General features: G+C 44.4%; 1 protein-coding gene and 1 pseudogene across 2 annotated transcripts in view; one reads left to right on the top strand and one right to left on the bottom strand.

The window, feature by feature from the left end:
• LOC139555942 (translation initiation factor eIF2B subunit beta) overlaps positions 1 to 4,333 on the top strand; it is an 8,973-nt gene extending 4,640 nt beyond the window's left edge. Inside the window, exons 5-8 of one of the 2 annotated variants that reach the window (XM_071369344.1) lie at positions 1,877 to 1,972; positions 2,229 to 2,366; positions 2,551 to 2,617; positions 4,133 to 4,333. In XM_071369344.1, the coding sequence (XP_071225445.1) occupies positions 1,877 to 1,972; positions 2,229 to 2,366; positions 2,551 to 2,617; positions 4,133 to 4,290 (459 nt within the window). In that variant the 3' untranslated portion in view covers positions 4,291 to 4,333. Of the gene's footprint in view, positions 1 to 379; positions 1,785 to 1,876; positions 1,973 to 2,228; positions 2,367 to 2,550; positions 2,618 to 4,132 lie in introns of those variants that run through there. The other variant, XM_071369345.1, reaches the window with a different exon arrangement.
• Positions 4,334 to 9,545: 5,212 nt separating this feature from the next.
• On the bottom strand, positions 9,546 to 16,512 carry LOC139555941 (zinc finger CCCH domain-containing protein 14-like; annotated as a pseudogene).
• Positions 16,513 to 17,794: the final 1,282 nt, after the last annotated feature.

The raw sequence follows: 17,794 nt of genomic DNA, 5'->3' as shown, positions 1-17,794 counted from the left end.
TTTGTGCTGATAATCGGCTCGTAGCATTGTCACCGGCTTTAATTTGGTGGCGGCGCAGGCACCTGCTCAGTGCATACCGTTCTGTCTTTTTTGCACTTAGGCTTCGGAGGTGTAGGTTCAGACTGAGGTTCACAACCTGAATAATCATCAGAGATGTCATGATTCATTTCTTCCATCGGAGGCATTTTCATTCGGATCTTGTAGCAACACTAACACAGCATGTGCATCCGTTCGTCTTGGTCTTGTTGCCGTGGTAAATTACACACACTCTCACTGTGTACTCCCTAGTAGGCCAGAGTAGACTGATAAGACTGCTGGGATTCGGTGGACTGATAGAGGGTACATGCAATTTTGAGATTATATTTTGAGGTAATTATAGGGGTGGTTGTCAACTGGGCACGGCACCTTCAACTGTCGGGAGAAGGAGGGGAGCAGGCCCTACTGTCGGGAGGAGGGGAGCAGGCCCTACTGTCGGGAGGAGGGGAGCAGGCCCTACTGTCGGGAGGAGGGGAGCAGGCCCTACTGTCGGGAGGAGGGGAGCAGGCCCTACTGTCGGGAGGAGGGGAGCAGGCCCTACTGTCGGGAGGAGGGGAGCAGGCCCTACTGTCGGGAGGAGGAGGAGGGGAGCAGGCCCTACTGTCGGGAGGAGGAGGAGCAACTGGGGAAAACCATAAAAAAAATGGCATGGCCTCCTAAAACTGGTTTTAACTCCAGTTCTGTTTGTGATATTAAGATTCTAACGGCAGTGTGTTATATAGACTGATTTAGACAGTGTGTTATATAGACTGATTTAGACAGTGTGTTATATAGACTGATTTAGACAGACAGTGTGTTATATAGACTAATTTAGACAGTGTGTTATATAGACTGATTTAGACAGACAGTGTGTTATATAGATTCGTTTAGGACAAGTCAAGGACGGAGGCAGAGTAATATAAAAAATACAATTCATAACCAGTCAAAATGGCTGCTTTCGCAGTTCTAGTGTTAGAAGGGGGGAAAAAATCATAAAATGACTTGAATTCACATTCCAGATCTGGTCCTGCTAATGACTGCTAGAGGGCAGTGCAGTTCAATCTACCACAGTCTTGGCTACCTACCAGACGGTGCTCACCTGGCTGCGGTGCCCCACCCACTCAAACGACGATGGTTAATGCTGTTTTAGGTTGTCTGTGTCCCTGTCCTCCATGTTTTCAGCTGTCATTTACAGGAGACTTCATGTCCCACTTGTCATCAACGTGATGGCTCGCTACAGTGATGTATGACAGTCAGTTCATAGACATCCAACAATCTGTTGCTAACTCAACGTTTGGTGTTTCACAGCTTGCACTTTGTACTTGCAGAACAATCATTGTACAATTGTTCCATCCAGGCCTTGACGTGGCATCTTGTAGTCTGGTTCTAGATACAGTGCCTATGGGGGCAAATATTCAGACCCCTTGACTTTTTTTGTTACATTAAAGCCTTGTTCTATAGAACGATATATTTATGTATTTTTAATGCATCGTTTTCTCTTTATTCCACCCGTCCTTCAACCACACAATATTTCATATTTTGTGATAACTGCACTGTGATTTAAAAAAAATTTGGTTAGTGATATTTTCTTAACATTAACGATCCCGATTTTCGTTAAAACGTTTAAATGTCACACCCCTAATGGGAGCCATATGTTTAATGTTATTTATATGAATTGAACTGTCTCTTGAAATGTTTGTACGTGTGTTATTGAATAATGAACATTGTACATTTTAGGCAACACACTGTAGTAACAACCCTTCTGTCTGTCTCCTTCCTAAGGGTCATGAAATGGCTACTAATCTCTCCAAAACGGGCATCGAGACCACTGTAGTAACGACCTGTCTGTCTCCTTCCTAAGGGTCATGAAATGGCTACTAATCTCTCCAAAACGGGCATCGAGACCACTGTAATAGCCGACGCTGCCATATTTGCAGTGATGTCCCGAGTGAATAAGGTCAATTTTTTTTTTACACTTCTACTGTTATGTTGCTTTATTTAGTGATTTTTCTTTTACACAGACGGAACATAAAATAGAAGTAGTAATTCAAAATGCTTATTTCCGGTCTTATTTCATCAGAACCGCTCTCTTGATTACTTAACAATAAGGACTTTTTTTAAAGAGTCTTTCGTTCACTAGAGGAAGCTTGTCTATTGTCAATGCAACTAAACTAGTTTGATTCTGTTCCTCCTATTGGTTGTCCTCTCACCAGGTCATCATCGGAACACAGACCGTTCTGGCCAATGGCGGGCTCAGGGCGGTCAATGGAACCCACACTGTAGCTCTAGCAGCCAGGCACCACTCTACTCCGCTCATCGTCTGCGCTCCCATGTTCAAGCTCTCGCCTCAGGTATTCACAACAACGGTCATCAGTGAACAGAATAATGACTTTCTGAATAGAAGTGTGGTTGTCAGTGAGCACTGCTTCACTAATAGGTGATAGGTGAGGCCAAACCTCCTCAGACTATGACGTTGTCTTCTGTTATATTCATCATTGTGTGACTTGACTGGTTGTATTTTTGTTGTGTTCTCAGTTTCCCAATGAAGAAGACACATTCCATAAGTTTGTCTCTCCACATGAGGTGCTTCCCTTCACAGAAGGTAAACTTGCATTCTTTGCCCATCCTTTTTTCTCACCTACAGTTCGTTATGGAAACTTTTCAGACCCCTTGACTTTTTCCACATTTTGTTACGTTACAGCCTTATTCTAAAATTGATTTAAGTATTCCCCCCCCCCCCCCCCCCAAATCTACACACAACACCCCATAATGTCAAAGCAAAAACATGTTTTACAAAAATGCAAATGTACCCCAATAAATACGGAAATATCATATTTACATAAGTATTCAGACCTTTTACTCAGTACTTTGTTGAAGCACCTTTGGCAGTGATTAGAGCATCAAGTTTTCTTGGGTATGACGCAACAACCTTCAATGCTGCAGAAATGTTTTGGTACCCTTCCCCAGATCTGTGCCTCGATACAATCCTGTCTCGGAGCTCTACGGACAATTCCTTCGACCACATTACTTGTTTTTTGCTCTGACATGCACTGTCAGCTGTGGGACCTTGTATAGACAGGTGTGCGCCTTTCCAAATCATGTCCAATCAATTGAATTTCCCACAGGTGGACTCCAATCAAGTTGTAGAAACATCTCAAGGATGATCAATGTAAACAAGATGCACCTAAACTCAATTTCGAGTCTCATAGCAAAGGGTCTGAATACTTATGTAAATAAGGTATTTCCGGTTTTTAATTTAATCCATTTTAGAATAAGGCTGTAACGTAACAGTGGGAAAAGGGAAGGGGTCTGAATACTTTTTCGAATGCACTGTAAATACAGTGTAAAAAGCTCACGATCAGTAACTGATTACTTCTGATCTCTATCTGAGAGGTCTCTGTAGGGGAGATTCTGATCTCTATCTGAGAGGTCTCTGTAGGAGAGATTCTGATCTCTATCTGAGAGGTCTCTGTAGGGGAGATTCTGATCTCTATCTGAGAGGTCTCTGTAGGAGAGATTCTGATCTCTATCCGAGAGGTCTCTGTAGGAGAGATTCTGATCTCTATCTGAGAGGTCTCTGTAGGAGAGATTCTGATCTCTATCTGAGAGGTCTCTGTAGGGGAGATTCTGATCTCTATCTGAGAGGTCTCTGTAGGGGAGATTCTGATCTCTATCTGAGAGGTCTTTGTAGGGGAGATTCTGATCTCTATCTGAGAGGTCTCTGTAGGGGAGATTCTGATCTCTATCTGAGAGGTCTCTGTAGGAGAGATTCTGTCCAAGGTGTTGTACAGTTTAATGTCCCTGGATAAGATGCACTTTAATGTCTCTGAGGGGAAAATTATCTTATAGTGTTATACAACATTTATACAAAATGTAAAAACTGTACATACACTCACCAGATATGTGACTCTGTATGTTTCTATAGGAAAGATTCTGATCTCTATCTGAGAGGTCTCTGTTAGTCTCTATAGGAGAGATTCTATCCAAGGTGAACGTGTACTGCCCTGTGTTCAACATGTGACTTTACTCTGTTTGTCTCTATAGGAGAGATTCTATCCAAGGTGAACGTGCACTGCCCCGTGTTCAACATGTGACTTTACTCTGTTTGTTTCTATAGGAGAGATTCTATCCAAGGTGAACGTGCATTGCCCTGTGTTCGACTACGTTCCTCCTGAACTCATCACTCTGTTCATCTCTAACATCGGCGGCAACGCTCCCTCTTACATCTATCGGCTGATGAGTGAGCTCTACCACCCTGAGGACCACGACCTGTAATGAAATGCAGACAATACTCAATAATAAAAAACGGTTTATGGCACGTAGTGTGTTTTTCGTTTGTCTATTCAATGATTTGTGAAACCACTATGGACTCAATAGTTAAGTTTTTATACAGTCTTGATTTGCTGCAATTTTTAAGAATTTGTTTCAGGCTGCGTTCTAATTTAATAGCGGACATTTAATGCTTATCACGTCCGCCACGCTGATCCTCAACACGGGGGCCCCTCAGGGGTGCGTGCTCAGTCCCCTCCTGTACTTCCTGTTCACTCATGACTGCATGGCCAGGCAGGACTCCCAACACCATCATTAAGTTTGCTGATGACACAACAGTGGTAGGTCTGACCACCGATAACGATGAGACGGCCTATAGGGACGAGGTTGGGACAACCAGGATAACAACCTCTCCCTCAACGTGATCAAGACAAAAGGAGATTATTGTGGACTACAGGATAAGGAGGACCGAGCACGCCCCCATTACCATAGACGGGGCTGTAGTGGAGCAGGTTGAGAGCTTCAAGTTCCTTGGTGTCCACATTACCAACAAACTAACATGGCCCAAGCACACCAAGACAGTTGTGAAGAGGGAACGACAAAACCTATTCCCCCTCAGGAGATTGAAAAGATTTGGCATGTGTCGTCAGATCCTCAAAAGGTTATACAGCTGCACCATCGAGAGCATGCTGATGGGTTGCATCACTGCCTGGTATGGCGACTGCCCGGCTTCCGACCGCAAGGCACTACAAAGGGTAGTGAGCACGGCCCAGTACATCACCGGGGCCAAGCTTCCTGCCATCCAGGACCTCTATACCAGGCGGTGTCAGAGGAAGGACCTAAAAATTGTCAAAGACTCCAGCCACCCTAGTCATAGACTGTTCTCTCTGCTACTGCACGGCAAGTGGTACCGGAGCACCAAGTCTAGGTCCAAGAGGCTTCTAAACAGCTTCTACCCCCAAGCCATAAGACTCCTGAACAGCTAATCAAATGGCTTTCCAGACTATTTGCATTGCCCCCCCCCCCCCCCCCCCCCCCGCTCTTCAACACTGCTGCTACTCTGTTATTATCTATGTATAGCCTCTTTAATAAGATGTACATAATTACCTCAACACCGGTACCCCCTGTATATAGCCTCCACATTGACTCTGTACCGGTACCCCCTGTATATAGCCTCCACATTGACTCTGTACCGGTACCCCCTGTATATAGCCTCCACATTGACTCTGTACCGGTACCCCCTGTATATAGCCCTGCTATTGTTATTTACTGCTGCTCTTTAATTATTTGTTATTCTCATCTTTTACTTTTTAGGTATTTTCTTAAAACTGCATTGTTGGTTAAGGGCTTGTAAGTAAACATGTCACTGTAAGGTCTACAACATGTTGTATTCGGGTCATGTGACAAATACAATTTGATTTGACATGCATAAAGATGGCGGCCCTCAAATGTTAAGTTTGCCGTGTTATACAGTGCTCTCCATTTATTCTTTGTTTGTATCATCATTAACACAGTATACACGATCATCCCAATTCTAGCTGCAAGACAACGGCAATTTGAAAAAAAGTTAGATTGTGGTGATTTATTGCCACATTGAACCATGTGCTAAAACAATGACATCACATCTGAATTCCTCCCATCTTTATGCAGCTTCGCCATTGAAATTATAGACAACTTAATGTGTACATTACTATTCCTTTACAATGATATTGCTTTACCACAACAGCGTCCATTACTGGAGCTCTCGAGGAAGTGTTCAGAAAAAAACTGTTATTTACACCGGAGCACCAACAGGAGGCAGTCGAGGGACTCCCATCTCCGAACAGGTTTTCACAACATCGTGGCCAAATCAGAGAAAAGGGCGAAAATGAAGCAAAGAAATGAACATTATCGTTAGTAATTAATTGAATAATGGAAATCATAATATCTTCCTGATGATATTCAACACTAAATGTAGTTTTAGCAAATGTTACAAATGCAAAACAACAGATTAAAATGTTTTTAAAAAAATACAAATGTTTTGCTCAAAAAGACTGTGTCCCGCTATATTGCTCAGGCTGCACTACAGCGTCTATTCACAGGCGCGATCCCACTACTGAGCGGCACGGGGGCTTTGGCCTGCTCCGTTTCCGACCTGGGCCGGTGCACCCCTCCTTAGACGACCTGGTGGTCCCGGGCTCCCCCAGGAGCACCATATCGATACCGAACTTAGTGCGGACACCCGATCGGCATAGTCCACTGGAGCTCAGAACTCCTGAGCTCAAACGATCCGCCAGCCTAAGCCTCCCAGCAACTTGGATTACAGGCGCACGCCACGGCGCCCGGCGAGAGAAGAGACGATTTTAAAGGCATTTGAAGTTAAATTCGTGACGTCACACGGCTTCTACAGTGACCTCTTGTGGTATCGCAGCGGTGTTGAGATTCCGCTTGCCTCTGGCTCTGGCACCGGTTTAAACATGTTATGTCCTTTTCTGAAATCCTGCCGTTGTTAGTAAGGTATGTAAAAAATAAAATAAAATAACGCTCGCAATTTGTCTTTTCCTAATAGCGCTGATAATTACTTTATTTGTGAACATTTAATTAAAATGATATACATTTTTATCCTACGTATTCTACAAATATACTAAATATTCTATCCACATACATACACGTGTATTGTTAGATATTACTGCACTGTTGGAGCTAGAAACACAAGCATTTCACTACACCCGCAATAACATCTGCTAAATATGTGTATATGACCAATCAAATTTGATTTGCTACCCGAGAGAGTGCTGTTGAGGTGACTGTACACCTTCATTACAAAAAAAATAGTTTTTATCTAAAAAGGAAAACTTTTTGAATGTTTCACTATTTTATTTGTATGAAATTCACTGAGGATGGTCCTCCCCTTACTCCTCTGACCAGCCTCCACTGTTCCAGAGCCATATTTGCTCCAGATGCACAATTTTATTATCAGAGTGTGCCAGTGTACTCCTGGTAAGTATGCTTTGATTTATAAATACACTTGATGTGTTGTAGCCACTGTGCCTCCATCTTGGCTCTCCCTCACCATTGTGTTGAAGACACCGTGCCTCCATCTTGGCTCTCCCTCACCATTGTGTTGAAGCCACCGTGCCTCCATCTTGGCTCTCCCTCACCATTGTGTTGAAGACACCGTGCCTCCATCTTGGCTCTCCCTCACCATTGTGTTGAAGCCACCGTGCCTCCATCTTGGCTCTCCCTCACCATTGTGTTGAAGCCACCGTGCCTCCATCTTGGCTCTCCCTCACCATTGTGTTGAAGCCACTGTGCCTCCATCTTGGCTCTCCCTCACCATTGTGTTGAAGCCACTGTGCCTCCATCTTGGCTCTCCCTCACCATTGCGTTGAAGCCACCGTTCCTCCATCTTGGCTCTCCCTCACCATTGTGTTGAAGCCACCGTGCCTCCATCTTGGCTCTCCCTCACCATTGTGTTGAAGCCACTGTGCCTCCATCTTGGCTCTCCCTCACCATTGTGTTGAAGCCACCGTGCCTCCATCTTGGCTCTCTCTCACCATTGTGTTGAAGCCACTGTTCCTCCATCTTGGCTCTCCCCCACCATTGTGTTGAAGCCACTGTTCCTCCATCTTGGCTCTTCCCCACCATTATTTAGGAAGATATAGAAATGCATTTATTAAATGTCTCTTCCTTTTTGGCACATCTATTCTATTACAGACACATTAATGCTGACTTTTAAATTATATGTGAGATAAACATACAAATAATGAAAAAAATTGAAGTTAAATTTTTTGAGATGACTGTTACGCTCCCCACTATAATCACAACATACATGTAAATACATGTTATTTTGTCCTATAACCATTGAATTGAAATAGTGTAGAATTCCATTTATTTAAATGGTGGACTCTTCTTACTAGGGGGTGCCAATATGGCCGACCGGTGGATTCAAAGCCTCTCAATGGCCAAAACAGAGAAAAAAACAATCTAGTATTTATATACATCAATGGGAACATGTAGATTTACCCACCACCAAAATCAATATTTATTAGTAATCCCTCCCCACCCACAACTTCTCACCTGAATACATTTTTTTATTTTTACTTTGAAGTGGTTGATTAAAGGATGAAATGTGGGTTGAGTTTCACCTTTAAAGGTGAATGCACTAAAAGTCATTCTGGATAAGAGCATATTTTAAAATGACTAAAATCGCCATGTAAATGTGATTTATTGTATGACTATGAAAAAGCTTCATGCACTTTATCTCAGTAAACTATGGAGCTATTCCCCTCAGAGCCTGGTTCCTCTAGTCTACCAAGAACAGCCAGAAGAGGACTGGTCACCCCTCTGTAGACTAGAGAAACCAGGCTCTGAGAACAGCCAGAAGAGGACTGGTCACCCCTCGGTAGACTAGAGAAACCAGGCTCTGAGGGGTGGCCAGTCCTCTTCTGGCAGTTCTTGGTAGACCAGAGAAACCAGGCTCTGAGAACAGCCAGAAGGGGACTGGTCACCCCTCGGTAGACTAGAGAAACCAGGCTCTGAGGGGTGGCCAGTCCTCTTCTGGCAGTTCTTGGTAGACCAGAGAAACCAGGCTCTGAGAACAGCCAGAAGAGGACTGGTCACCCCTCGGTAGACTAGAGAAACCAGGCTCTGAGGGGTGGCCAGTCCTCTTCTGGCAGTTCTTGGTAGACCAGATAAACCAGGCTCTGAGAACAGCCAGAGGTGGACTGGTCACCCCTCTGTAGACTAGAGAAACCAGGCTCTGAGAACAGCCAGAAGAGGACTGGTCACCCCTCGGTAGACTAGAGAAACCAGGCTCTAAGAACAGCCAGAAGAGGACTGGTCACCCCTCGGTAGACTAGAGAAACCAGGCTCTAAGGGGTGGCCAGTCCTCTTCTGGCAGTTCTTGGTAGACCAGATAAACCAGGCTCTGAGAACAGCCAGAAGAGGACTGGCCACCCCATAGAGCCTGGTTCCTCTCTAGGTTTCTTCCTAGGTTCCTGCCTTTCTAGGGAGTTTTTTTCTGGCCACTGTGCTTCAGTCTCTGTATTGTTTGCTCTTTGGGGTTTTAGGCTGGGTTTCTGTTAAGCACTTTTTTTTGTGACAACTGCTGATGTAAAAAAAAAAAGGCTTTATAAAAATTAATTTCATTGATTGATGTGTGGAAACGGCAGGTCCAGACAGATTTTTAGGGGTGGCACCCAGTCGGTCTAGCAGTGTAATGAAAACACCTCTCGTTCCCAGTTGGCTCCGTCTAAATTGAAAATACACAGACCAACAACTTGACATGTGGAGTACTTTAATATACTTTCAGTAATATAAAAAAAATGTGCCGTACCACCACTTTATAAAACCCTGTAAGTTGTCCGGTAAAAAAAAAAACTGTTAGTTTCACATAAAAATTAAATAAAAGCAAATAAAAAGACTGACCAGATCGTTGATAATTAAACCATAAGAGAACAAAAAAATAAAAAATAACTGAATAACATCATCACATCTTCAATAGGTTCACATCATCTGGATTCAGTCAGTCTCGGCTGCTCGTCTCTTGTAGTCTAGCTAGAAAAACAAAAGAGCTGCATTAGGACAAACCAGAACACAGTTTGGTGATCAGACTCATGAAAGAAGTCACTTAGACTTAAAAAGTGCCAGTAAAAAATGTTGAGTAGAACGAGAAAATTATCAAAAAGCAAAATAACATATCCGTGCTTTAACTCTAGATAAACCCAGACATGAAAATGATAGTCATTTTAAAATGGGTGTTAAAAACTATTTAGAGAGTTTGTCCTCTGCGTAGGTAATACTAGGTACAGGACCTTCAGAAATTATTCACACATTCTTGATTAAAAAAAAAAAAAAATGGGTTACAGCCTCAATATAAAAATATATATTAAATTGAGATATGTCACTAGCCTACACACAATACCCAATCATGTCAAAGTGAAATTGTTCATATTTTTCTTTAAAAAAATGTATTAAAAATTTTAAACAAATGTTTTGAATCAATAAGTATTCAAAGCTTTTGTTATGGAAAGCCTAATGTTCAGGAGTAAAATGTGCTTAACAAGTCGCATGGACTCCCTCACCATTGTGTTGAAGCCACTGTGACTCCATCTTGGCTCTAACCACTAGGCTACCCTGCCGCCCTGGCAACACCTGAAAATGGCTGTTTAGAAATGATCAACAAACAGCTTGACAGAGCTTGAAGAATTTAGAAAATAATAAAAATGGGCACATATTGTACAATCAAGGTGTGAAAGCTCTTAGAGACTTAACCATAAAATGTAATCGCTGCCAAAGCTGCTTCTAACATGTATTGACTACTCAGGGGGCTGAATACTCAGGGGGCTGAATACTCAGGGGGCTGAATACTCAGGGGGCTGAATACTCAGGGGGCTGAATACTCAGGGGGCTGAATACTCAGGGGGCTGAATACTCATCTAACCAAGACATTTTTACAAATGTTATTATTTTTTTGTCCCACTTTGACATAGTATTTTGTGTCGCTAGTTGACAAAAAAATAAAAAAGACAAATCCATTTCCAACCCACTTGATAACAACAAAAATGTTGTTGTACAGAAAGGGGTATGAATACTTTGTGAAGGCACTGTGTGTTTATTGTGCATCTGGTTACCTGTTCTGGGTAGGTAATTCTAAGTATGTGTAATGCCTGGTTACCTGTTCTGGGCAGGTAATACTAAGTATGTGTAATGCCTGGTTACCTGTTCTGGTTACCTGCTCTGGGTAGGTAATACTAAGTATGTGTAATGCCTGGTTACCTGCTCTGGGTAGGTAATTCTAAGTATGTGTAATGCCTGGTTACCTGCTCTGGGTAGGTAATTCTAAGTATGTGTAATGCCTGGTTACCTGTTCTGGGTAGGTAATTCTAAGTATGTGTAATGCTTGGTTACCTGTTCTGGGTAGGTAATTCTAAGTATGTGTAATGCCTGGTTACCTGCTCTGGGTAGGTAATACTAAGTATGTGTAATGCCTGGTTACCTGCTCTGGGCCTTAGTCCACTTGAGGGCGTGTCTGGGAGGGCCAGAGGCAGCGGGGTGGTAGAAGGTGCAGCCAGTACGTTTACACTGGGCTCCAAACCGACAAGGCTGACAAGAGACAGGAGAAAGAACACGTTACAGTCTTCTTCATGATCAGCCACGTCTTCATTGACACCACAACATGTTAGTTAACAGAATAGAATCACACACACACACACACACACACACACACACACACACACACACACACACACACACACACACACACACACACACACACACACACACACACACACACACACACACACACACACACACACACACAAAATAAGCCCTCAATCATTATTAGTATCTGACCTTGGGATGGTAGAACAGGCAGTTCATTTTCTTACACTCTGGGAAGAAAGAACAGACACTTCTGGACTGGGGAGGAGGCACTGCAGGAAGACAAACTAAGAAAACCCCCCACTGCTGTTAGAACAATTATAACTTCCCCTCTAACTAAATGTCCTCAGGCTTCCCCTCTAACTAAATGTCCTCAGGCTTCCCCTCTAACTAAATGTCCTCAGGCTTCCCCTCTAACTAAATGTCCTCAGGCTTCCCCTCTAACTAAATGTCCTCAGGCTTCCACTCTAACTAAATGTCCTCAGGCTTCCCCTCTAACTAAATGTCCTCAGGCTTCCCCTCTAACTAAATGTCCTCAGGCTTCCACTCTAACTAAATGTCCTCAGGCTTCCACTCTAACTAAATGTCCTCAGGCTTCCCCTCTAACTAAATGTCCTCAGGCTTCCACTCTAACTAAATGTCCTCAGGCTTCCACTCTAACTAAATGTCCTCAGGCTTCCACTCTAACTAAATGTCCTCAGGCTTCCACTCTAACTAAATGTCCTCAGGCTTCCCCTCTAACTAAATGTCCTCAGGCTTCCCCTCTAACTAAATGTCCTCAGGCTTCCCCTCTAACTAAATGTCCTCAGGCTTCCACTCTAACTAAATGTCCTCAGGCTTCCCCTCTAACTAAATGTCCTCAGGCTTCCCCTCTAACTAAATGTCCTCAGGCTTCCCCTCTAACTAAATGTCCTCAGGCTTCCACTCTAACTAAATGTCCTCAGGCTTCCACTCTAACTAAATGTCCTCAGGCTTCCACTCTAACTAAATGTCCTCAGGCTTCCACTCTAACTAAATGTCCTCAGGCTTCCACTCTAACTAAATGTCCTCAGGCTTCCCCTCGAACTAAATGTCCTCAGGCTTCCACTCTAACTAAATGTCCTCAGGCTTCCACTCTAACTAAATGTCCTCAGGCTTCCACTCTAACTAAATGTCCTCAGGCTTCCACTCTAACTAAATGTCCTCAGGCTTCCCCTCTAACTAAATGTCCTCAGGCTTCCCCTCTAACTAAATGTCCTCAGGCTTCCACTCTAACTAAATGTCCTCAGGCTTCCACTCTAACTAAATGTCCTCAGGCTTCCACTCTAACTAAATGTCCTCAGGCTTCCACTCTAACTAAATGTCCTCAGGCTTCCACTCTAACTAAATGTCCTCAGGCTTCCACTCTAACTAAATGTCCTCAGGCTTCCACTCTAACTAAATGTCCTCAGGCTTCCACTCTAACTAAATGTCCTCAGGCTTCCACTCTAACTAAATGTCCTCAGGCTTCCCCTCGAACTAAATGTCCTCAGGCTTCCACTCTAACTAAATGTCCTCAGGCTTCCACTCTAACTAAATGTCCTCAGGCTTCCACTCTAACTAAATGTCCTCAGGCTTCCCCTCTAACTAAATGTCCTCAGGCTTCCACTCTAACTAAATGTCCTCAGGCTTCCACTCTAACTAAATGTCCTCAGGCTTCCACTCTAACTAAATGTCCTCAGGCTTCCACTCTAACTAAATGTCCTCAGGCTTCCACTCTAACTAAATGTCCTCAGGCTTCCCCTCTAACTAAATGTCCTCAGGCTTCCACTCTAACTAAATGTCCTCAGGCTTCCCCTCTAACTAAATGTCCTCAGGCTTCCACTCTAACTAAATGTCCTCAGGCTTCCACTCTAACTAAATGTCCTCAGGCTTCCACTCTAACTAAATGTCCTCAGGCTTCCCCTCTAACTAAATGTCCTCAGGCTTCCCCTCGAACTAAATGTCCTCAGGCTTCCACTCTAACTAAATGTCCTCAGGCTTCCACTCTAACTAAATGTCCTCAGGCTTCCACTCTAACTAAATGTCCTCAGGCTTCCACTCTAACTAACTGGGAGTAAGAGCTACAATTTAACAAAAGAAATACAGAGTAGATAACATTTAGTGAAAAGGAGAGAGCATAAAAGAGAGACAGTGATGGTGTGTGCGTTCTCTTACCTGTGTTCTGGTTTGGAAGGCATGGACACTCTGCTGGACATGCTCTTGACGCCGTATCCTTCATCCTCCTCGTCATCCTCCTCCTCCAGCTCGTCACTGTCTGGACCCTCGTCAGCCGCCTGGTTCACCCGCACCACGGAGCTCACCACTGGGGCCTTACGCTTCCTCGTTTCCCACTCCGGGTGCTGGAGACAACAACACCAGAAAAGACAGTTAGAAAAAAAGCAATATTGATGTGAAGGTGTAAGAGCGTAATCTGTAGTCCGCTTTTATTCAACTAACTAACATGGACCACATACACACAGTTTGGTGAAGGTTATCTGTACCCTGCTGCTGCCTCCAACTCTGTATGCCCTGCAGTCTCTGCTGCTCCTACTATCCATGTGATAGCTGCCGTGCTGATGCCTGCTGTGAGACCCCGAGGATCCCTCTGACGACCTGTAGGCGTCTGCCGACCTGCCTGTCCCTGAGGAAGGCCTGCCCTGGGGGCGGCTGGTAGATCTGAGTCGCCGCCCGACCTCCTCTTCCTCCAGAGTTAGATCCACGCAGGCGACCAGGCAGGACGCCCATGTCCACGGGGTCCTCGCCGATGAGTTCACCGTCCAGCTCGGGCTTGATGTCGATGACGGCCTCGGAGGAGTCCACCTGGGGCTCGACCGTGGAGGTACGGCTGGACCGGGAGGTCTTGTCTGAGGAGACCCTTCTAGACAGAATGGCAGTACAGTTAGTGAGAGTCAAAAGCTGGGCTGTTTGCTTACGATAAAATGCTGAAGCTCTTGAACGACATGTAGGTCTTCAGAGGTCTTATGAGTTAGTGTTAGGGCTCTTCCACATTATCAAAGCCAACTAAAACAGTGATATTTTCACCATTTAATCCATGTCTCAAAAATCAACACTTACCTGTGCTCATGGGCGGAGCTGGACACGCGGGCCTCCGTCCTATCAGAGAGCGAACTGGACACCACAAGCCCCTTTGACCCCCCCCACCCTTCCTTTGGCTCTTCGCTGCTGAGATGCCAGCTTCAGAGTAGAGCGGAGGCCTCATCGACTCTGGTTCTAGATATACACACGGAGAGAGAGATTGTCAATTTAGTTACACATGGACAGATAACCTTTCAACAGATATAGCATTTGTTTAAAAATGCATTGTCTCTATTCAAGAACAGAAAAGAGTAGACATTCAACACACAAGATTACTTTATATTACAGTATTATAACGACCCTGGCCTTGAAGTCTGTTACATAACCATTTCGGGTTCTCTTGATCTCTGATAGGGTGATACTGTAGCGGCTGGTGAGAGAGGGTATTACTTTCAGTGAAAGCACAGACTCCTTTGGTGTAACCTGAATTTACCTACTGCCACAGACCTCCGTTTCTCCAGGACTCCGTGTAACCTGTTAATGACAACACACCAGGTTTAGGAGAAGCGTGTACACCTAACTAGCTATAACCTGGTCCCAGATCTGTTTGTGCCGTCTTGCCAAACAGCAATTCAATTACCTTAGAATTTGGCAAAATAGTACAAACAGATCTGGGACCAGGCCTAGCTGGTTAGCTACATACCAGACAGTAAACTTGATGGTATTGTTTCCAAGGAAGAGGGCCAGGTCGCCAGGCATCTGCTGTGATGTCTTCTTGTTGGCCACCATCACCATGATATAGTCTGGTAGCTCTTCATCTTGGGGAGACACAGTTACGACAGTTAACAGAATCACATCTGAAGCAAGGGATTCTACAACCCCTTTCAGAAGGTAAACAGTCAAGATTGCAGCTGATGCACAGGAGTTCAAAAGCTGATGATATTTACACTTACCAACATAGGCATCAAGTTCTTGAAGTTTTCCCTTGATAGCAACCTAAAAAAAAAAGTATATTAAAAAAATACATTGTGAATTGCTAGCCTTGGTCAAAAAGACAACCTAGCTCCTGTAACGTTAAATGTACCCGTTTGCAATGACTCTCTCGCATTCCCTTGCCTGGCTAGCCAACGTAGCTATATTTATCTGGATAACGTTCAGAGCAATTCATATCATGCCAAAACGCAAGCATAAAGTGTAATTAGATGTCATTGTATTTTTCGACACCTTTACACAAATTTTCTCATGGGTTACCTAGCTAGCGTTACTTAGGGTGTATTCATTCCGCCGATTCTGTTGCAAAACGTTTCTTAAACGGAAGCAAACGGGGATGGACCAACCTGCATTTGTCCAATAGAAACTCTCGTTTCTATCGGCGTTTTGCAACTGTTTGGACTACTGATTAAACCCCATTACTCCAAACAGTTTGAAAACGTTCCGTTTTTGCAACGAAAACTAGTGTTTCTATTGGACAGGTTCAGCAAACAGTGAGGGACCTACCTGAATCTGTCAAATAGAAACGCTAGCTTTCGTTGCAAAGGGACGTGGGACACACTTTTTACGCCACTTCGATGGTTGGAGAGCATTTTCGCTAACCCTTTCCTAACCTTAGTCTCCTAACATGCAACGTTAATTCTCCCAACCTGCCACGAAAAAGTCACTTCCGTATCGAAGTCGTGTGAAAATAGTTTTTATCAGTTGCTGGTAAGGGTACAGTAGCTAGCTACGTTTCCAAGACAAATAGTAGTATTATTGCTGTTGGTCCCACCATTTTTGTTATATGTATACTTTGACAATGTAGGTAAATTAACTTGACATGTCAATAAAGTCTATTGATTTGAATTGTATCGAAATAACCTCACCCGTATTTTCTTGCTTATTTCTGTGCCGATCTCCATGTTTGCGTGTGATGTACTTAAAACTAAGATTCGTTATTAAAAAATAAGCTGATAATTCGTAAAAGAAAATGCCCTGCTAACAAAAACAGTAGCGCCGCTGAATGTAAAATGCTAACGCTTGCAAACACACTCGCAATGCAGTATGGGATAGTGGAGTCTCAGGACTAGATACCTGCTATTTTTTATAATGGAGAATAATCTGTATACATACAAGAAGTATACAAATAGACAATGATAACATATGCTAGAGGGTAACACAAATGACAGATTATACAAAGATCTTAAAAGAAACACACATATTGATTGTGTGTGTGATTGCTAAATACCTTTTTTGCCCGCTTTGAGGATAATACAGTGCCACTGACACGGCCCACTACCAAAACCTGCGGGCTCTCCTTCACTGCAGCCGAGGTGAGTAAAACATTTAAACGTGTTAACCCTCGCAAGGCTGCAGGCCCAGACGGCATTCCCAGCCGCGTCCTCAGAGCATGCGCAGACCAGCTGGCTGGTGTGTTTACGGACATATTCAATCAATCCTTAGCCCAGTCTGCTGTTCCCACATGCTTCAAGAGGGCCACCATTGTTCCTGTTCCCAAGAAAGCTAAGGTAACTGAGCTAAACGACTACCGCCCCGTAGCACTCACTTCCGTCATCATGAAGTGCTTTGAGAGACTAGTCAAGGACCATATCACCTCCACCCTACCGGACACCCTAGACCCACTCCAATTTGCTTACCGACCCAATAGGTCCACAGACGACGCAATCGCAACCACACTGCACACTGCCCTAACCCATCTGGACAAGAGGAATACCTATGTGAGAATGCTGTTCATCGACTACAGCTCAGCATTCAACACCATAGTACCCTCCAAACTCGTCATCAAGCTCGAGACCCTGGGCCTCGACCCCGCCCTGTGCAACTGGGTCCTGGACTTCCTGACGGGCCGCCCCCAGGTGGTGAGGGTAGGTAACAACATCTCCACCCCGCTGATCCTCAACACTGGGGCCCCACAAGGGTGCGTTCTGAGCCCTCTCCTGTACTCCCTGTTCACCCACGACTGCGTGGCCATGCACGCCTCCAACTCAATCATCAAGTTTGCGGACGACACTACAGTGGTAGGCTTGATTACCAACAACGACGAGACGGCCTACAGGGAGGAGGTGAGGGCCCTCGGAGTGTGGTGTCAGGAAAATAACCTCACACTCAACGTCAACAAAACAAAGGAGATGATTGTGGACTTCAGGAAACAGCAGAGGGAGCTCCCCCCTATCCACATCGACGGGTCAGTAGTGGAGAAGGTGGAAAGTTTTAAGTTCCTCGGTGTACACATCACGGACAAACTGAATTGGTCCACCCACACAGACAGCGTTGTGAAGAAGGCGCAGCAGCGCCTCTTCAACCTCAGGAGGCTGAAGAAATTCGGCTTGTCACCAAA

The sequence above is a fragment of the Salvelinus alpinus genome, chromosome 27, assembly GCF_045679555.1.
Source record: "Salvelinus alpinus chromosome 27, SLU_Salpinus.1, whole genome shotgun sequence".
Taxonomy (NCBI): domain Eukaryota; kingdom Metazoa; phylum Chordata; class Actinopteri; order Salmoniformes; family Salmonidae; genus Salvelinus; species Salvelinus alpinus.
Note: the sequence above shows the minus strand (reverse complement) of the source record. Positions and strands in the feature narration are given on the sequence as shown.